Here is a 22,290-nt window from a genome sequence, read left to right on the forward strand (position 1 = left end):
GTATTTGGAACTTGTAGGTGCCCACACTTAATGTCATCTTACACAGAATGACCAGTTACAATAAGTGGTATTTCAGGTTCTCTTGTGACTAGTGCACCTTCCTTTCTTTTATTTGTTTTTAGTTATGTTTTAGTGTTAATGTGCTTAACTCTGCTTATTCCTCCTTCGAGTATTCCTTCCAGCCTTGGATCTAGAGCATGACAAAATTTAGCAGTGGTGCCTATTAAGATTTTATCATGAAAAGAATCCTTATTTTTGATATGTCTTAGTCCACGGCATGCTAAGAAAGCAATCACAAATAACTGAAACTATTGCGTAGGCACCCTTGGTGCAGAGGGCCTCTTTTGGTTGAAAGATGTGGTGGAATGAAGGAACACAGATCGTGGACAAGAATAACTTATTCAAATTATTTCAAGAAAAAAGAGCGTTCTTTGTACTGAGCAGGAAGTGAAAGCCACTGGGAACTGAAGCATGAAGCAGCTTCAGGGAGAGGTCCTTCTGTCTCTTTTTTTAGACTGAACTGTCTCTGCGATGGTGACTCGCTTTGCTCTGCACATCAGTACTGTTTTCCTCTCTGCAACAGTTGCTTTTTCTCAGCTTCCTGGTAGTTTCTGCTTCCTCTGTTTTTCTGCTCGCCTTTGGTCACCGCTGCCTCGTAAGCTCTTTACCTCACGATATTTCATCTTTAACTCCCATTAAAAATGGCTTCTCATTTTATCCTAGTGCACATTCCTTAGAGAAGACTGGTCGAATAGATTACGTTAACGCATTTAGGAAGCTTTATAGCTGTGGAAAGGTTGACGTAGATCTGTTGAAGTATTTGAGCCAGCTGAACTCTGTTCCATGACAGCGCACTGTAGCTTGCTCATTAGCCACCACAGTGGGGGGTAGTGGCATTCTGGAAGTTGGGAGATGCCACAGACCAGGTCGCCGAGCCCTTACTTCTTCCCTCTAAGAATCGGTTGCTAAGCCCTTATTGGCACACCACTGGGTAGATCTATAGGTGTTGATATGCACAATCTTTAAGATGTACTGTTAAATGAAAAAGAGAAAGGTGTAGAATTATTTATAGAATGATTCTAGTTTTTGACTAGAAAAGGGAAATTGACGTCTGTGTGTGCGCGCATGGGTACACGCAGGTTCTTGTACAGTGCAGAGAATGTTTGTCCTAGGTCACAGTACCTGCTTTTAAGAAGGCGGCTTAGGTTTGGAGTGGGGTCTGTGTGTGCAGATCAGAGTTTGGTTTTGGACACTTTGTCTGCAGTTGCTTGTGAACATTAAAAGTTAATAAAATTCTTATGTAATCAGAATAATGTCAGTATCACATAATCATAATAATGTCAGTATCATTTACTTCAGTCTCAAATATTATGATGTACATAGGAAGGAAGTAAAATCCTACTGTTGAAAGTGTCGAGGTCACATGAATTCATTTCTCCTATTTGCCATCCAATTCAAATGTACAAATGCCTTTTGTACATTTCTTTATATTTGACTGTGACTTTTAGCACTTTCTGCTTTGCTTGTTCTAAGATTTCTAACAGTCCTTTCACCCTCTTTTTGGAGTCTTTCATGTATAAGCTTTTACTGTATCACTAATAATACCCACTTTCTTCCTGAAGACACCTTGCATTCCCTATTCTAATGTAGGCTGGCTGCTCTCTAGGCAGCTACACAGTTGGCATCTGGAAATGTCTAATTTTAGCCTCCTGAGATTTCATGGATCCTGTGTCTGCCCCTCTTTTTGATTCTGTCAAAGAAAATATTATTCTGGCACTTTTTAAAACAACAAAGAAGACTTTGTTCAGGACGATTGCAGTTAGGGTCAAGACGGTCAGCAATAGGGGAGAGAGATTGGGCTCCCCTCCAAACGGTAAGAACAAGTAGGGGTAATAGCCAACAGGCAGAGTAAAGGATTCAGTGGGTAGAGGTGGCATCAGGGGTACCGGGGCCCTTCCTACACTGACTGAACAGGATTCTGGGTAAAGGTATGCCAGGGTGACCAGGTCTCAGGGTGCGGGGGGGCTCCTGCTACGGCTAGGCGAGGCAGGCTGGAAACAGGATGAGGCCTCATCAGGAAGAGGGTTAGGAGGGGCCTGACTAAAGTTTTGTCAATTTTTTCTGTTGTCTTGCTTTTCTGTAGTGTATTCTGAAATTCTTTTTAAAAGAAACATTGCAGAGGCAGTGCACTTTGAATCACTGTATAGGTTTCCTATCACTGCTACAACAATTGACCACAAACTTGGTGGCTTAAAACAACATGGATGTATTCTGTTATAGTTCTGGAGGCCAGAGTCTGAAGTCAGTTTCACTGGGCCAAAGACAAGGTGTCAGCCTGGCTGCTTCCTTCTGGAGCCATCAGGGGAGAATCCGCTTCCGAGTCTGTTCTCACTTCTGGAGACCACCTGCTTTCTCTGGCTAGTGACCCCTTCCTTTCTCACAACACTGCAACCTCTTGCCTCCATCGTCACACTTTCTTGTCTCCCTTTTATGTGGTGCCTTATGATTATGTTGGGCCTGTCTGCGTGATCCAGAATAATCTCCCCTTCTCAGGAGCCTTACTTAATTACGTCTGCAAATCCCTTTTGCCATATAAGGAACATTCACAGGTTCCAGAGATTAGGATGTGGACATCTTCGGGGGGGGGGGGGGGTGGGTTCATTCTTGAGCTGAGCACAACTCATAATACCTAGAAATGTTTTTATTTTTTCTTCATGCTTCATTAATAGTTGGGCTTGGTATAGAATTCTAAGTAAATGATAATTTTTTTCTCAGAACTTTGGAAACAGGGTTTCATATCTTTTAGCTGCTAAGAAGTTTGGTATCAGTCTGATTCTCATTCCTTGGTCTATGACTTGAAATTTTTCCCTCTCCCTGAGCTTCTGAGATCTTTTGCTTATATTGAATATTACAGATGGCTTAAGCTGGGTGTAAACTTAATGCATTAGTGTCCAGTTAAGTGTAGTTGATGTTCACAAGCATGCCTCTAACATGGCTGTTACATGCAAAGTGGTTTCCAAATTGTAGGTCCTTGACCATTTGAAAGAAAGAAGGAAGCATTGAAGGGAAGTAAGAAAAAATAAATAGAATGGAATAGACAATTTCATAGTGCCATCCTACAGTAGTTATACACATTGTTTCACAAAACATTTGTTTCACTTGTGTATGTGTGGTGTGTTAAAACTTTCCAAAACTTTCCAAAACCTTCCAAAATTTAGCATGTATTCACTTAGTGTCTGAAACAGAGGCTGAGTTTTCACATTAAAAATTATGTTAAGAAGTAAAATGTATTTGAGGAGAACATTCCTGCTTAGCTGTCGTTTAATGTTTTCAATAAAAATTGTCTTTGTTGCTTCATGACAAATTTTATTAAAAGTAGTAGGCATGTGGCTAATTTTGCAGTACAAGATGAAGGCATGTTATAAAGCTGCTTGTTTCAAGCTCCTGTTTGTTGTCAGATGGAATGCTGGGTGTAGGCTGGTATGGTTCATACTTGGGATCTAGCCTGAAAGACATGTTTTTACCCTCAACAAACATCATCTTTGTTTGAATATCTGTAGTCTGTGTAACCACAGAAAGGTCTTTTCTTCTCCCCTAGAAACGTTTTCTTTCTTGTGCTTGTTTCACAAATAGTTTCAAGTAGAGCTGCCTTCCACTTTTCTGTTTCAGTTTGTTGCAAGAATGTGTGAGGCACCACCGAACACTCCTGGTGTGCTTGAGAACTGTAAAATAATAATGAAATCTTGGAGTAGATAAGTTTACTCTATGAGGACTGACGCTGCCGTTAATTCCCAAGGCCAGACCAATTGTCTAACAAAGGGTAAAGTACTTCCTAAATTGGAATAGTTGATTTTATATCGTAATTATCTGTCCGAATGTACAGTAGGAAAAAATGTCTGTTGTCACTTTTGTTTTAGTGGATTTGAAATTTACTAACTTTGACTGACTTGTTCATTACAATTTGGGATTAATTGAGTGATGATACTAAGCTACAATGCCTGCTTTTAAAAAATGTCATTCAGGAGGATGCTGGCTTCTTAAAAGTTCTTGTGTTTAAAGGGAATTAGAGGTCTTCTTAAAATGTTATAGTTGTCAGTTTTTTAAATGCTTCATAAGATGCGATAGCTGTCATTTTCTGCCATAAATATGTGCCCAGGTATGTTTTCCTGTATACTTGAGTATTTAATCTAATGTCTTTTGATTTTTACTGCTTCAAATATGCCTCTTTTACTTTGGAATGTTGTTACGTTAGATGTGAAGTCAATGAAAATGATTTGATTTAATTTGGCTTGAGTAACGTAAGAGAGATTTTTAAAATTTAATAATGACATGCGATCTAAGTACTGAGGAACACAACTGTCATTGTTTAATAGGTGCCTGGAACTTTGTGCACACTTGTGCACAGACAAAAGACAGCTGTTGATATCCCTTTGTGGTCAATGTTTTAGGGCAGACCCTTTGTTCTTGCAATGGAATTTCTAAATAAGCACTCACAATGAAGCCAAAGGGAGGGTTCTAGTGTAATTCTTAATAAACTTCTCAACTCTAGATCAGACAGTGTGAAAGAGAATGTAACTATAGTGAATGCTGTATAGGGATATTACTTCTTACTCTAAAGATGATTGCCTCACAATGTAGATTACTAAATAATGTCTCTACTACTCCCTGTTGGAAAGAATTGGCATTTAGATTTAGTCTCTTCAGAGAAGCAGGTTTGGCTGTATTTTATAAAATCAGTCTGACTTCAAAAATTCATGCTTTTTTTAGGACACATTTGTCAACATTACAGAATTTTCTCTCCACAGGGAAATGCAATGATAAGAAATTTCTAAGGGAATTTAAAGATTTAGAACTTACTTTATTTGATTTGGAGGGCTGCTCTAATCATATTAAAGTATATGATCTTTCTCTCATAAAATTAAGATAGAATTTCAGTCAATTCCAGTATGGCCTCTATTACATGCTTAGGTTTTCCTTTCTGGAAATCTCTAGACTAGAGATAATCTGTGGAAAGCTTTCTATCTTATAGTTCACCACAATGATGCTTTCTTGGGATACTTTGCATCTTCTAAACTCCATACTGTTTCCAGTTCTTGCCTTTATACGTTTAAACTTGTCATTGTTAAGTAGGAAATAGGGTTGAGACTCCTAGGACTGGTAGCAGGAATGAAGGTCTGATAGAGAATATATTCAAAGAACACACTCATCCATTGAATTTGGCCTGATCACCATAGATACTCACACTTAGTTGTTATGATAATGGAAGTGGAATTTAATAAGTAGTCAGCTTTCCTAGTTCGAGTTTAATTTCTATTAATTTGCTTTCCCCCTTTGTGGAAGTGGGAGTGTAATGTTGTGAAGCTGGGCAACTGAAGAGGGAAAAGGTATTGAGAGAGTTCCGTAAGTCTAGAATAGTAGGGTAATGAATATATAATTGAGTTGATTATCCTAGACTTCTGACTACATTAGTTCACTGTGAAAATCTAAACAACTAATCTGCATTTTTGTTAATTTACTGAACCATTCCATTATTTATTCACTTTTCCCCCAAAGGATAGCATATTGACACTTTGTAGTCTGAGAAAAGCAGTGACATAAACATTTTTTCCTCAAATACATGTTTAAAAATTTACAAATTCCCATTTTTCCAATTTTTACTATTATATTGATGACCTCATTGGCCTAAATCCCTCGAGGTAGAATTGTTGGGGTATGCCCGTTTTTAAGATTCTGCAGACATCAAATTGCTTTCCACAAAGATTTTTTTTTAAAGATTATTTATTTATTTATTTATTTGAGAGAGAGAGGATGAGATAGAAAGAGCATGAGAGGGGGGAGGGTCAGAGGGAGAAGCAGACTCCCTGCTGAGCAGGGAGCCCGACGTGGGACTCGATCCCGGGACTCCGGGATCATGACCTGAGCCGAAGGCAGTCGCTTAACCAACTGAGCCACCCAGGCGCCCTCCACAAAGATTTTTATACACTGATAAGTCTCTCCTCAGAGTAAGCTACTGCAGATTTCCCCACGCTATTGCCAATATTGAGTAACATCAGTCCATTTTGTGGTCAGTCTAAGTACAAAGGTATTTTAAAGCTTGTATTTCTAATAAGTTTTTTTTTTTTTATCCCCATGCCTTGGCTTTTAATTTTAGATTTTATTTTTATCAGAGCTATACTTGGTTTCAAGATTCAGCAGTCTGTACAGCTTATTTTGAAAAATAGCTGACTGCCATACTCCTCCCTCCCCACAGCCCACCCCACAGAAGTAACCACTCCACTCGCCGGGCTTCGTTTCTGTTCTCTTCCATAGTGCTAGATGGCATGCCTGGATTGCCCCTTCTGCTTCTGCAGTTTCAGGCCGTATCTGCTGGTCTCCTGCTGTGGAGAAGATGTGGTTTTCTTCCCTGCACCCAACCTCTTCCACACTTGTGCACATCCTTTTGATCTTAGGGAATTGACCCCTTTCGTCAGTATTCTGTGTTCAGCCCCACCCTTCCCTCTCCTCAGGAGCCACCATTTGCTGGGCCTTTGATGGAGGGAATTAGTGAGTTTCAAGAAGAATGGATATAAAATGTATGTTCCATCTGTCATCTTTCCCTGGAGGTCCTTTCTTGTGTCTTTAGTAATCATTTTTATAAAGTAATCCTTAAAATTATTGGCTATGGAGTCAAGACTATCTGGATTTGAATTCCAGTTTTGCTCTTTATTAGTTTTGTGACCTTAGACGAGTTCACTAAAATTGCTAGGCTTCATTTTTTGTCCATGTGATAGAATTCGTATACGTGATAAGGCATGTAAAGTGCTTTTCACGGTATCTGCTGCCTGCAGATATCTTACTATCTGCCAGAGACTTACTGAGAACACAGATATGCTTCTGGCTGCTGTTGTTACTCTTGTGAATTTCTTGCTCGTGGCCTTTGCCCAGATTTCCAGTGGAATGCTTGTCTTTTTCTTCCTGATAAGAGGTGCCTTTGATATAGCCTGTTACAGTTCTTTTGTTTTTCTTTACGGTACTTGTGATGTGTAATCATACGCATACTATTTCATGTTATGATCTCTACTGCTGTTGTCAGATTTGTGTTTTTCAAAGATACATGGTGGTAGTAAGAAAGAAGGGTATGTGTGTGCTGTAAGATTGGAGATTATCATAGTAGTTGGGACAGTTGATGAGGGGGACCCCAGAGGCCAAATGAAGAAGTAATTATTTTCATCATGTAGAAGAAATAATTTTTTTTAACTCCTGAAGTATATCTTATACTGGTTTGTTTTGTGGACAAATTACCTCAGTTTGTAAAAGCCTTCTTGAATGTTCTTCTCATCGTATACCCAGGTGGATTTCATCTGAAAACTTGGAGCTTTCGGTTTGTTTCTACTTTAATACTTATTTCTCTGAAATTAGATCCAAAATTGATTCTTGAGGGATAAGATTTATCATCTCCCCTACATTAATGCTATGTTAACAAATTTGCTTTCTTTTAAATATCATCTATATTATTGAAATGGTAGATGCATTGATACTTCAACGTTGTAGTTACAGATACTTAACTCAGCCTTTTATTTGATTTTGCTGGTTTGTCCTTTTAGGCAATACTGATTTATTGTTTTATTTTTGTTTTGTCTTAGTTTTATAATTAATTAACTTTATGGTTCTTTAAAAAACGGTTCATCTAAATTTGATCTCTCCACAGATTCGGACCAGGATGTAGCACTCAAACTTGCCCAGGAGCGAGCTGAAATAGTTGCTAAGTATGACAGAGTAAGTATTCATATTTACCCTTTGAGTAAGTTTTATTAGAAAAAAAAAACATATAAACAGAAATGGATTTGGTGTTTGGAGAGCTTAAATTACAGAAGCAGTTTGTTTATGTGACAATGGAAGTCATCTTTTTTCTCTGACTTCATCTCCAGATTTTCTCTCCCTCTTTCCCTCTGCTCCAGCCACTCTAGTCTCTGTGATTCTTTTTTTTTTTTTTTTTTTTTCCTGCGGTTCTTGAAACACACCAGGCTTGCTCCTACCTCTGGGCCTTTGCACTGCTGTTTCTTCTGCCTAGAACACTTTAATCCTGGATATTCTCATGCCTCATTGCCTCACCTTTTTGAGATCTTTACCCAGATGCTGCCGTCTTAGTGAGATCTTCTCTGACCACACTCTTTAATAGCCCCCTTCCCCAGCTCTCTGGATCCCTGTTCTCTTCTTTATTTTTCATTAGAGCCCTTATTATATCAGCATACTTCATATTATACTTACTTTGTTTGTTGTCTGTTCTCACTCCTAGAATGTAAACTCTGAGGTTAAGGATTTCTTTTGTTTGGTTTACTCTTGTATCCTAAATATCTGGAATAGTTCCTAACTCATGCTACGTATTCAGTAAATATTTGAATATGTCAGTATATAGAATTAAATACCCATTTTATTTATAATTTATATATGCTATTAAAATTTTAACATGGATCTGAAAATTTGAACTTATACATTATGTATACTCTCCATTACCATTTTATCTCTGTTAGTTATGGAATCTGGTTTTTGATGCCCTAGAATATCACAGTTGTTGACAGTTTACATATCTCCTTATTATTACTTTACCCCTTGAGGTCTATAATGGGTTGTAGGCAGTGATTTATAAATGTCATGTTTTATATTTATCGCAGTTGCATATAATTTCCTATCTGTTATTTTTAATTATTTGTGAGAATAACGGGAACATGAAATTATAGAAAGCCATCTGGACTGTGCCCTGCTCGCAGGGAGGCCATACAGGCAGGCAGTGCTCTACTTAATAGTTACGTTCCTAAAGTTTGTTTTAAAATTGGTTGTATGGAGCATCAGACACAATTTCCCATTATGGTGAGTAGGTTTTAGTGGAGTCTGTGAAAAACCTCATTAATTTATTTAACTGCTTAACTAATTTAAAACCAAGAAACCTATCATTCATTCATGCTTGTATGCATTTTTTTTTCCATGCAGTTAAGTCACACTCAGGAACTAGGCACTAGGCTAGCCATTGTGCAGTCACTGATAAAATATATGCACATGGAGGGGTCCACAAGACAGGTGGGTACTGAGTCTGAAATTTGATGGATTGGTGTAGACATTTGAGGTCCCTACTCTAATCGGTGCTGGTTAACAGCTTCAAAAGTAGAGGGAGAAGAGCACTGGGCTGAGGGCAGTGCCGTGGGCACACTGACAGTTAAGAGGGACCCATGAAGACCCATCAAAAGAAGAGTTGGATGGTATAAGGAGAACCAAGAGAGGCTGGTATGATGGAGTTTGAGGAATGGGGAGTGAGCAATACTGAGAAACGTACTGAACAGAATCCACTAGGTAAGAACTGAACAGTGTCCACTGGATGATCTATCCGATGGCAGATCATTTTTGACCTTGGCAAGAATAATGTCAAGGCTGATGTAGCTGTGAAGTAAAGAAGTAGAGAGACAAGGTGGATAGCTTACTGTTCTGAGTTTGGATGAAAGGCAAGAAAGAGTTTTTCCTATGACATGTTTAGTCAAAAACATTAAAGTTTGGCAGTTCCTTCTTGAACGGCTTTCTTACCCTTCGTTGTTCTGTCTTTCCCAGCTGACTTCTGACGCAAAACCAGGTCTGATCAGGGCTTAGCTGCGTGTCAGCTGTTGCTGGCAGACGGGATCTTCTGAAGTTTGTAACTGGGAAGTAGTGATTATATTGCCAAAAGGAGTTTGTTTGTTTTTTTAAAGTTAATTTAGGTTGGTAATGCCTCATTTCTAGCTCTTATTATTAATTTGTAAAAAATTAACTCTTGTGGTCTTTTTGTTTTAAGTCATTATTCACTTTTATAAATTCCCAATAATACCCTTCTTTGTCCCCTATTACAGGGACGAGAAGGTGCAGAGATTGAACCTTGGGAGGATGCTGATTACCTTGTTTACAAAGTCACGGATAGATTTGGCTTTTTACAGTAAGTTGCATTGATTGAAAGCTAACTCTTTTATTATAATGTTTTATGGTGACCTATTATATTGATTTTCTTTATTTTTAATCGCACAGCTGTGAATAAGATTCCAGGAGTAGTCCTGCAATGTGCTTTTTGTTATTACATTCCTGGCATTTTTAACCTCTATGATTAACATTGAACTATATAGTTAAGAATACAATCTTTGATAGTTGTTGTATTTTGGTAAGAACATAAAGTGCAATAAATGAGTTGTATTAATAATCTAGCAGAATTAAATGGAAATGAATAATAATTTGTATTTCAAAAATAATTACAAAACATTTCATTTTATGTAAATGCATTTTTAAAATAATTAACAATTAGAACTTTAGTGTTATGCAGCCTAAAAATGAACAATGAAAGGAGATGCCGTTGATCTTTCCCATAGTTATAAATGTCTTTGTGTTATTGCTTCTCAGAATTAATTCCATTTATCCTGAGTATGTTATATAAAGAGTTGAGAGAGGTCTAGACTACTGTAAAGGGGCTAAAGTGATTTTGACTCTTGAAAACATCCTGCTAATGATGCAAATTCTGCCTGTTCCAGTTCTGGCATTGTTTGGGCAGATCCCTACAGGCTAGAGAGTTCTCTTCATCTCTATAGTTTGTTTGCTTCCATCCGATTTAGTGAGTAATTTCTCATTCAAATTTATTCTTCTCCAGTCTGATTTACTATAAATAGGAAAAAGCCAGAGCTTTTTTTTTCTTTTTAATTTTAGGATATATGATTACATTTTGAAGGAAAAAATATAATTTCTTGATAGTTCATAGCAGTAACTGGTAGTACTCAGACTTTGTTTTCTCCTTCTGTTGAGTTTTCTTGCATTTAGAAAGTATTTTTTGGTATCTTCTTTTTCTTTGGGTAGAACAAGCAACCAAAGTTAAGAGAAACAACTCTGGGAGTTAGAGAATGTGTGCCCTTCTTGTGGCTTCACTTGTTGCAGTTAACCCTTTCACACCTTATCTGTAAAATGGAATCATCACTGCTCTACATACTTTATAGTTGAAGCTTTGAAGAAATAAAATGATAGAATGCCATATAAAGGTCTGGACAAATATAAGGTGTTATTATTATACCCAATGACATTAGCATAACCAGAGTGTTCTCTTGAGTACTTATAATTAGAAGACTTTGAACTTTAACAGACCAGCAGAGCAGTATTTAACTATGATGAAACATTCTTCTTAAATTAAACCGCCACTTCCACTTTTTTTTTTTTAAATAAATCAAACTTGGCCACAAATGTGGCAGGAAATGGTTACACATTTGTGTGGGTTAGTGTGCAGATCTGAGATATGGGATGAAGTTTTAAAGGACAATTTGAGCTTTTAGCCCTGTCAAGATCAGTGGGTCCCAAACTTGTCTGCACACTAGAATCAGCTGAGAAATTTTTCTTGAAAATAAATTTCTGGGCTCTATCCCAGATTTTGATTCAGAAGGTGCAGTATAACTTAGCTTATTTTGGCCTTCTCAAGTGGCTGTATATTGGGAGTGAACCACCAAAAGAGATGTTTATATCATAAAATGGTCTAATATAAACGACATGTGAAAAACCTGTGCATTCCAAAAGGACCTAGTAATTACCTAAAATCTCTTTTCTCATTGCTTGAAACATGTTTAGTCTGTCCATTATTTATCTTACTAATATTAGCTAGTATTTATTGAGCACTTACTGTGTGCCAGGCACTGTTCTAAGCCCTTTACATGGATAACTCATTTATTCCTCTCAAAAACTCTTTGGGATAGGTACGCTTTTTATTTTTTTTTTTTAGATGAACCTGAAGCAGAAAGCGGTCAACCACCTGCCCAAGTTGTGTTGACTGTGTCAGATGTGGGCTGTAGACTTTGGCAGTCTTATTACAGCAGGGCCTGTGTTCTGAACTTCTGCAGTATACTGCCTGTTACTACTCTCCTGTATTTTCTTTTCTTCTCTTTTCTTTTTCTTCCTTTCTTTTTCTTGCTTGCTTGCTTGCTTGCTTGCTTCCTTTCTTTCTTTCTTTCTTTCTTTCTTTCTTTCTTTCTTTCTTTCTCTCTCTCTCTCTCTCTCTCTCTCTCTCTCTCTCTTTCTTTCTTTCTTTCTTTCAAGATTTTATTTATTTGTCAGAGAGAGAGAGAGAGCTCAAGCAGGGGGAGTGGCAGGCAGAGCAGGCAGAGGGAGAAGCAGACTCCCCCCTGAGCAGGGAGCCCGATGCGGGACTCGATCCCAGGACCCTGAGATCATGACCTGAGCCGAAGGCAGCCGCTTAACCGACTGAGCCACCCAGGCGCCCCTTTCCTGTGTTTTAAATGAGAGAAACACGAAAGTGCTTTGACACGCCTAGAAGGAAATTTGAAGGCAGTCACTTGCATGAAGGTATAGTCAGATAGCTAAGCTCACCACTTCTTTGAAAATGAAGCCACTTGGTACCAGTTCTCATATGATCACACTGATTTTTTAATTCATACCATGGTGCAGTCCTGGAGCATCCAGCACAAATGAAAATAATGAAGCAGAGAGATGGATTTTAGTGTAATGTTAAATTTTACCAAACTCATTGATTTTGTTACAGTGCCTAATTTAAGTAAAACACATTCTCCAGAGGTTGCTGCTGGTGCCTTCCAGTGCTTGTCACTGTAGCCTGAAGGGTTTTTTGCACTATTGAATAAAGTCACCTGGCCTAGGCATTTAGATACTGCTCTCTATCACACCTTGATCGAAGAGCCTTTCTTTCTGCTGTTTTAGTTCTCTGTAATTTTTGATTGGTTCTGCAGGGAAATTGGGTTTTGAGTGTCAATGTCAATACAGTACAGTGGCCAAAAGTAACTTTGTGATCTTCTCTGAAGGCTGCTGACTTCATATCTAATTACAGTTTTAGTAACTTAAATTGCTTGTTATGATATGTGACAGTATTAACAAAAGCAGTAGAGGCCTACCTTGGCTTTATAACAGATTTCACAATAAATATAAAAACGGTTGCCAAACCAGCTTGGCTTCATGCTGCAACAGGAAGGTCTTTGTTTAGGCTTCAGAAATGGGGAGTTATCCCTGGTCTGGATGCCTGTGACAGAGTTACATCTGGAGAATGGAGAAATCAAGTGTATTTAAGAGAGAAATTTTGAAATTTGAACTTTCAACATTTTTATCAAAAATAGTCACTGCTGGTCTGTTCAGCTTGGAATGCTTGGAATTTGGATAATGATAGAGCTTTTAGGTCAGAAGTTATTAATAGAATTAGAAGGAAATTGTATCAAAAATAAAGATAAAATTAGGATCAAGCTTCAGATTTTCAGCTAATCAAAAGGTGTATATTTGTAAAAATTAGCAGATTGTCTGTAGTTTACTATGACTATATAAATATTTGAAACCCAAAATAAAGGTGTTTTTGTTTTTAAAGAACTTCTGTTGATGACAAGAGCTTGTGAACTCTTTCTACTTGTCTAATCCTTTTGATTAGAGTAAATCTAAACTTAGACAGACTTAACTGCAAAAAACAAAATTTAGTCAACATATTCAATTTACTGATTTTAACAAGTTAAGTTTTAAGTTTTCTGGTGAAATTTTGTCTCACAGAAATATGCCACCTGAGGTATTGAAAAATTACAGGCACATATACTCTAGTTAATAATTCTTTTAAGTTTAAAGCAGATGAAAACAGATTGAGTTAAGGCCCCTCTCTTTCCAGGGATGACTATGTTGTTGTTTTTACTTACTATGTTTCTATGAGGTATGGCTTCTTGCTGTCAGCGTGGCATTTTCTTTTAGCAACTTCTATGTACCTCTTTCCTTTAGAGGACAAACCTTTGTTTTTTAAAGTGGGGTTAGGCAAACATTTTCTGTGAAGAGCTGGATAGGAAATATTTTTGGCTCTGTGAACCTTGTGATCTTTGTCACAATGATTCAACTCTACTGTCGTAGTGTGAAAACAACCACAGACAATACACGAATGAGCATGGCAGTGTTTCACTGAAACTTTATTTACAAAAGTGGGCAGTGGGCCGGATTTGACCCATGGGGCTGTAGTTTGCTGACCTAAAGGAATATTCTGCACACATCCAGACTTTGGTCTTTCTTTTCTTCTACTGGGAGAATATGTAAGTGGCAAGAGGAAGATGCATCTATGCATGCCGGCGTGTGTTCACCCTTTTATTCCATACTTTGACTCAGCAACATTTAGTGCCCTCCTGCAGCCTGCCAGCCACTGTGCTTGAGGCTGGTGCTGTGCTTTACATGTGTATTTTAGACATTGTGTGTAGCTTTTGGAAGAGCAGCAGTCCCCTACTTTCTCCTTAGAAGGCTGTGAAGATGAGTGCACGCCATCACAGAAATCTGAGGAGGGACTACGTCAAACCAAAAAGCTTTTGTACAGCATATAAAAAGGGCAGCCTACCAAATGAGAGAAAGTATTTTCAACCTAGGTATCTGATAAGGGGTTAATATCCAAAATATGTAAAGAACTCATACAACTGAGTAAAAAGTAATCTGATTAAATAATGGGCAAAGAACCTGAATAGACATTTCCCCAAAGAAGACATAAAAATGGCTACCAGACACATGAAAAGATGCTTAACATCACCAATCATCAGGGAAATCCAAATCAAAATCACAATGAGATATCACCTCATACCTGTTAGAATAGCTATTATTAAAAAGACAAGAAATAACAACTTTTGGCAAGGATGTGGAGAAAAGGGAACCCCCGTGCACTGCCTGTAGGAATGTAAAATGGTGCAGCTACTATGGAAGACAGTGTGGAGGTTCCTTAAAAAATTAAAAATAGAACTACTTAGGGACGCCTGGGTGGCTCAGTTGGTTAAGCATCTGCCTTCGCTCAGGTCATGATTCCAGGGTCCTGGGATGGAGCCCCACATTGGGCTCCTTGCTCAGCAGGGAGCCTGCTTCTGACCTCTGCCTGCCACTCCCCCTGCTTGTTCTTTCTCTCTCTCTCTCTGTCAAATAAATAAATAAAATCTTTACCAAAAACATTAGAACTACTTATGATCCAGCAATTCTACTTCTGGGTATTTATCCAAAAAGAAATCACTATCTCAAAAAGATTTTTATACCCGCCCCCCATGTTCATTGCAACCTTATTTATAGTAGCCAAAACATGGAAATAACCTAAGTTGTCCATTGATGGATGAACAGATAAAGAAAATGTGTTCTCACACACACACACACACACACAGCCATAGAGGCATATTATTCAGCCACAAAACAGAATGAAATTTTACTATTTGTGACAACATGAATGGACCTTGAGGACATTATCCTAAGTGAAATAAATCAAATAAAGACAAATACTGTATGTTATCAATTATATGTGGAATCTAAAACAAACAAAAGGGGCACCTGGGTGGCTCAGTCGTTAAGCGTCTGCCTTTGGCTTAGGTCATGACACCAGGGTCCTGGGATCGAGCCCTGCATCGGGCTCCCTGCTCAGCGGGAAGCCTGCGTCTCCCTCTCTCACTCCCCCTGCTTGTGTTTCCTCTCTCGCTGTCACTCTCTCAGTTAAATAAATAAAAATATAAATAAATAAATAAATAACTCTTAAAAAAAAATTAAACAGCGAAACAAAAAAAATGAACTCATAGATACAGAGAACAGGTTGCTGGTTGCCAGAGATGGGATGGGGAGTGGTGGTGGTGCTGGGAGGTAGGCAAAATGGGTGAAAGTGGTCAAAAGGTACACATTTCTAGTAATAAGGTAAATAAGTCCTCGGAATGGAGTGTACAGCATGGTGGCTATAGTTATAATACTGTATTGTGTATTTGACAGTTGCTAAGGGAGTAGATCTTAAAAGTTTTCATCACAAGGGAAAACCCAAAAAATGTGTAGCTCTGTGTGGTGATAGATGCTAACTAAACTTAAAATAGGAATCATTACGTTGTACACCTAAAACTAACACAATGTTATATGTCAGTTATATCTCAATCAAAAAATTTAAAAAATAAATTTAAAAAATGTGTATGCAAAAACACTTGGTTAGTGGGAGTTCAGTAACTGTTTGGGGATATGATGGTGTTCCTGCACAGACAAGCACATCCTGGGGTGGGGGTTGTGACAGGGCAAAAGGAAATAATGTAAAATATTGAGGTGGAGGGAAATCCAACACCAAGTCTACTTCTGGATATCGCCTAAGGCTGACTTTGGTTGTATGCGTGCTCCTGCATCTCACTCTCCCAGGGTTTTCAGTAGTATGGTTTGATGTTAGGGTGGGGCGGGATGCTGAGAGCAGTCCTGTCTCATCTGGAAGCTCATAAGTGCGTTCTGTGGGACCTGAGCACACAGGCCACGTGGCCTGAGCAGATAGATGATCAGCACCATTCCACAGACAAGGGCAGAATTTGGTTCTGATTCAGTGTTGGGAATAGGCACAGTAAGGTTTGTTAGTCTTGTTTAGTAAATAGGAGGACCTTGTTTAAGTAAATAGGAGGACACCAAAGAAATGTACCCAGCACCTTCAAAGAACTAATCCTTTGGTGAGCAGCCAGAGTTGGCACTTCATTTGCAGTTGGAAAGTTCAAATAAACAGTTATCAGGGTCTGCTCAAATCAGCTGTACAAAAAGTTACTCTTGCCCAGGGCAGCCTCCTCACCCCAGAAATACCGGTCTTAGTGTGCACGAAGGGTTCAGATGTTCCTAGTCTTTCAAGATGTCCCTGCTGACCCTATTCACCTAGGAAATAAATTCCAGCAGTGCTGATAAGCCCTTTTTCTGCCAGTAAGTGAAGAATGGATAGATGTACTTTTAAATTAGAAGTTACATCCTGTGCCATTCAGACATCATTGGCTCTAGTAATCAGGATTACAGATTAGCAGGGAAATGTAGACTTGAGCATAATGAAAGATACAAAAAAACCAAGGTGTCACCTTCAGTAAAGGTGAGTGGACACTTTACATTAAAAAAAAAAAGACTTTTATATTAAATCCTCAAAGTTTTTTTTTTTCTTCTTGAGAATTGGTTTCTTAGGCCTTTCTTCGTATACTGCTGCAGAATCTGAAGATCTTGTTCATCTTGGTTTGAACCCACAGGGCTAGAGAGATAGAATTGAGCGTCTCTATAATAGGCTAAATGACTGTGACTAAGTGAAATGTTAGCTTTCTTATCTCTGAAGTGAAGGGTTTGGACTATCTCTTTTGGCTGTTACACTTTCTGTCAGTTCCATTGCTATAGGTTGGTTTGTGGTTCACCTAAGGACTCTTCAGAGTAGCAAAAGAGTGCTGTTGAACATACTGGACTCTTGAATACTAATGCATTATACTCTTGAGAGTGGTATTATGTGGTTCAAGAGAAACTAAGACAAGAATCTGTGTCATTGTGAAAATATCAGTATTACTGAGGTAGCAGTTCAAAGCACAGGACTTTGTTACAGATAGCCCATTGTTTTTATATTACTGGCAGTTAATACAAGAGTCTCAGCATGCTTTAGGTTAGAACTGATATCACAGTATTACTGTATCAGAGAAATGAATTTGGTCTTTTGTTGTATATTTAAAAATCTCATCCCCGTTGAAGTTTTGACAAATGAAACTTTCCTCATTTATAGAATCAGATTTTCCTTTTTCTTTCTTTCTTTCTTTTTTTTTTTTTTAAAGATTTTATTTATTTGACAGAGACAAAGTGAGAGAGGGACCACAAGTAGGGGGAGTGGGAGAGGGAGAAGCAGGCTTCCCGCTGAGCATGGAGCCCGATGCGGGGCTCGATCCCAGGACCCCGGGATCATGACCTGAGCTGAAGGCAGATGCTTAACCGACTGAGCCACCCAGGCACCCCAGATTTTCCTTTCTCATTCATAAATCTTTTGGAGGCTATTTTAGTTCCTTATAGCATTAAATATATATATATATATATATATATATACACATATTTATTTATGTATGTAAGGTTTTATTTGTTTATTTGAGAGACAGATAGTAAGAGAGAGCAGGAGTGGGGAGGAGAGAGAGCAGCAGGCTCCTCCCTGAGCAAGGACCTGGGGAATCATGACCCAAGCTGAAGGCAGACGCTTAATCGACTGAGCCACCCAGGCACCCCGCCCGATCCATATGCCATTTTTTTTAAAAAAGCAATCATTTGTTATAGGCCATAGTTTAGCCAGAGAGTGGAGGTGATGTTGTAGAGTAGAGGTTGGTGAACTATAGCCTGCAGGTCACATTCAGCTCACCACCTGTTTTTGCAAACATTTTGTGCGAATAAAAGCGCACTCAGTCTACTATTACCTGTGTCTGCTTGTGCAATACAACATTACAGTTGAATAGTTAATGATAAAGACTGTATGGTCTGCAAAGCCTAATGTATCTACTGTTTAAATATTTACCTTCGCAGAAGAAGGTTGCTGACTCCTGGTCTACAGGAGTGTTGTCCAGTAGGACTTTCCTGCAGTGGTGGGAATATTCTTTCTATATACACGCTGTTCAAAACGATAGCCTCTGTGTGACCACTGTCGTGCACTTGAACTGTGGCTACGGTGAGACTGAAAAACTGAATTGTTAATTTGAACTTAACACTTTAAATAGCCACATGTGGCTGGAGATGACTGTCTTAGCGTATGTCTAGAGATTTGAAGATAGGGGACCTTGTGGGTTCAGAACTGCTAATTGTTTTATATTGAATTTGGCAGAATGGAAACTTATGTAATGTGATCCATTCTTGTGATGACGATAAATGGTTATATATCATATGTACCCATAGGTATATGATTTTTTAAAAGTTCACTATGATTTCAGCTATTTCACATATACTATTTTTCCTTTGCAGTGAGGAGGAGCTCCCGTATCATAATGCAGCTATGGAACGGGTGAGTCCAGCTCTGCATGTATTTATCGTTACCAGTGCATTATGTTTATCAGAGGAATAAAATCTCCACCTTTGTGATTTTGAGTGCCATGTTATATGTAAATGGTGCAGGCATTCACATTTCACTCTAAGAAAGTAATTAACGGTGAAACAATTTTAGGAGATTTTTGGAACTTCTGATAGATACTTGAAAAGAAGAAAGGTAGCAGTTATCAGAGACTTGTATTTTAGACAGTTCTAGGAGTGCTCCGCATGTACAGCCTTTGAAGAACACGGGCGCTTGGGACCTTCCTGAGTCTGTTAGGTCAGACTCTCTGGGCAGGAGCTCACATAGGTCATTTGTGGAAAGCTTCACAAGTGATTCTCATGTACTCTGTTGCTCATAAAGCAGGATTCTAGGCCAGTAACTTTTTGTAATAGAACTATTCCATGAGGTTGTAACCAAATTTCCTACAAACAGCAACAAAAGAAGTTTGCTTTAATCAGATAAGTCTATTAACTTTTTTTTTTAAGGATACATCTATAATTTTATTACAAAACCATTCTTTTGGCATTAGTTGGTTACAGTGATAGCAAGATACTGTGAGTGTGGCAGAGCAGCTCTAATGTAACACTGCATTCCCTGCTTCCTGAACCCAAATTTAAGTTACCGTATACCCATTACATACAAGTTACCGGCGTTCATTAATGCTGCAAATCCTGACGCATATTCCCTTTAGGGAGGAGCTGATGCTAAGGGATTAGAGTAAATGTTTATAAGTCTACAAAAGTTCCTTCATGGGACTTTCTGTTTCTTCACCCTCCCCCCAAATTACTTTGCTTTAAAAGAATCAAATTACTAGTCTGAATAGCAGCAGCACCCAAGGAGCATCACACTTAGTTCTTGTTAAAAAGCAGTACCTGTGCAATGCATGTTTTACACCACAGGCAAAGGGAATGATCGCTTTAGTTTTAAACTCCTGCATTAGAGTCTCTTAAAAAAAATAAAAGCATTCCATCGAGTTCTTCCAGATGGTGTTATGGCTGTACATTTGTTGGTGGGTCACTCTCTGTGCTGTGTTTGCTTTGAAGGGATCTTCCAATATATCTCCAATATTCTTTTCTTATAGTGTCCTTTTCTTTAGCTAGAATTTCACACAACTCTAATGCTTTATTAAGAATGTCCTCCTTATTGTCACATTGGTTTTCTAGCATGTCTTCATAGATATCCACGAGAAAGGCAATTAGGTAGGGGGAACTGTGACTTGGTTGTAAATCAAGTAACTGATTTAACAGATTTGGATATTTGGAAAGACCACGATCCTGTAAAATCCCTTTCAAATAGTTCCATGCACTTTCATTATGTGGTACTCATTTGATCATTTCTAGAGTGTACTGGACTTCTCTCTCCAATATAGCACGATCATTGTAGCCAGTGGTGTTAGAAATTACAAAGTATCTTTGGTTCCAGACAGAGTTATTTCTCACATCCTCTTTAAGAAGTTGGTCTACATACTGCAGCTCATTATCCCAAAGTTTAAATTCCTGAATAACCCACTGTTGATGTTGCCAGGCATGATAATTCTTTGCATCCTGATTAAGAATATCAGCAATAAATTCAGGCTCCTGAGATAGATCTTTTAGCCATTCCACTAATACTCGCCTATGATGCCAAACTTGATAGTTTTTGGGCTGTTCCTCAATTATTGCAGTGATGTAGTTCATTTCCTCACGTAGATCCTTTTGAAGTGACTTTAAGAGAACTCTCCGAAAATGCCACACTGTATAATTGGCTGCATTTAACTCAGTAGCATCCCTGGTTAGTTTAAAAGCTCGTTCACTTCTTTCATCACGCTGCAGGACAGCCCGGAAATAATCATAAACATCTCTAAATTTTTCACTATAAATGATCTGGACCACTGGGTTGGGGCCATCATTCTGCGGTACTGGATCTATATCAGCCCATTCTGCTCTGTCCCTGTACAGGACATAGGTGGGCGAGTCCAGGCTCAGGAACCTGTCGTCCATAGGGGACACCACCGCTTCTCCGGGCTCAGCCGCCATAGCTTCTTCCTGCTGCTGCTGGGGCGGCGGAGGGTGCGGCTGGGGCGGTGGCGGCTCCGGCTGCCCGGACTCGCTGCCCTGCGCAGCCTCTCCGACCCCCTCAGTGGCCGCCATCTCGCCTCGGTCCGCAATGGAGGTGGCGGCGGCGGCGGCCAAGTCTATTAACTTTTAAGGACTTTAAGAAATCTTATGTATAGTAAACTTGTCACTTTTTTTTTTTAAGTTAGTGTTTCCCCTTTGTTCATTATACTTGGCTAGGCAGCTGGTCCCATAGCTGTGTGTGCATGAGAACTAGGGATTGAATGTTTTAAGGTTGGTCAGAATCTCCCTCCCCTTCTGTTTTTTTCTGTACCAAGAAATGAATTGCAGAATGAAAAGCAGGTTACTGATTGGGATTATCTTCAGTTTATGTTTGATGGGGGAAGGAGGCTGAGTTTCAGATAATGGAGGTAAAGAATTGGAATGAGAATTTGAGAAATACTTTAGAAAATCTTCCTAAAATCAAAAATTTCTGAAAATTAGAAAATGAAGCATACCTTTAAGATGCAGACAGCATTGCCATTTGAAGATTCTTATAGGTACTTTCTTTTTTTTTTTTTTAAGATTTTATTTATTTATTATTTGACAGAGAGAGACACAGTGAGAGAGGGAACACAAGCAGGGGGAGTGGGAGAGGGAGAAGCAGGCTTCCCGCCGAGCAGGGAGCCCGATGCGGGGCTCGATCGCAGGACCCTGGGATCATGACCTGGGCCAAAGGCAGTTGCTTAACGACTGAGCCACCCAGGCGCCCCTCTTATAGGTACTTTCTACAGTTGAATTCTCTTGTGACTGCCTCGTTTTCTCCCAGTATCATAACCTTGATGTTTTGGCAAATGAGTTTCTTTCTTATAATAGATACATTATTGAGTAGCAACTGTGTTACCAAGCCTTGGACTAGGTACTGCCTAGAATACTAGGGTCAAATAAAGAGGTCGTTTCTGCCTTTGAGACACTGTCCGTCCAATGACTAGAGGAAGGTCAAGTGAGACAAAAGGAGGGAGATTATTGGTGACTTCTATCAGTCCAGTTTGAAATGGGAATCTGAGAATCTGTTCCCACTCTCTGACCATTTTCCCTCTTGTCTAGTGTCCTGACTTCACTGAGCCTTGGACCTCACTGATATAACCGCTGTTATATTATCCCTCACCAAACTCATGTCTTCATTCCCCTCTCTCCACGGCTGAAATTCTACTGTAGGTCAGTACAGTCACTCCCATACACCTTTACCAGCCTCGCCTCTCTTGCTTCCTCTGGACTAAAGTCAAGGCCAACTTTCAGGCAGGAAAGCATGCTGTTCCTAGTCAATTTTTGCTCCATTTCAGCTATTGGAACATTATCTTTCCTCCTCAGACTTCCGGTACCTCCTTGGTCCTCTCAGCTCATGTTCTTTTTATTTCTTATAAGAAAATAGAAGCAGGCAGAGAACTTCCACAAACTTCCACAACGACAGCTACCCACCTG

At 39.0% G+C, this 22,290-nt stretch overlaps 1 protein-coding gene and 1 pseudogene across 4 annotated transcripts in view; one reads left to right on the plus strand and one right to left on the minus strand.

Moving 5' to 3' along the window:
- USP6NL (USP6 N-terminal like) overlaps positions 1-22,290 on the plus strand; it is a 170,395-nt gene that overhangs the window by 87,236 nt on the left and 60,869 nt on the right. The window contains exons 3-6 of one of the 3 annotated variants that reach the window (XM_027591985.2): positions 3,670-3,820; positions 7,688-7,755; positions 9,852-9,934; positions 18,709-18,748. In XM_027591985.2, the coding sequence (XP_027447786.2) occupies positions 3,766-3,820; positions 7,688-7,755; positions 9,852-9,934; positions 18,709-18,748 (246 nt within the window). In that variant the 5' untranslated portion in view covers positions 3,670-3,765. Of the gene's footprint in view, positions 1-3,669; positions 3,821-7,687; positions 7,756-9,851; positions 9,935-18,708; positions 18,749-22,290 lie in introns of those variants that run through there. The other 2 variants (XM_027591986.2, XM_027591987.2) reach the window with 2 other exon arrangements.
- LOC113921417 lies at positions 19,631-20,904 on the minus strand (annotated as a pseudogene). The gene has a single exon (XR_003519673.2). The product of XR_003519673.2 is annotated as a protein farnesyltransferase/geranylgeranyltransferase type-1 subunit alpha-like (transcript).

The sequence above is a fragment of the Zalophus californianus genome, chromosome 9, assembly GCF_009762305.2.
Source record: "Zalophus californianus isolate mZalCal1 chromosome 9, mZalCal1.pri.v2, whole genome shotgun sequence".
NCBI classification, from domain to species: domain Eukaryota; kingdom Metazoa; phylum Chordata; class Mammalia; order Carnivora; family Otariidae; genus Zalophus; species Zalophus californianus.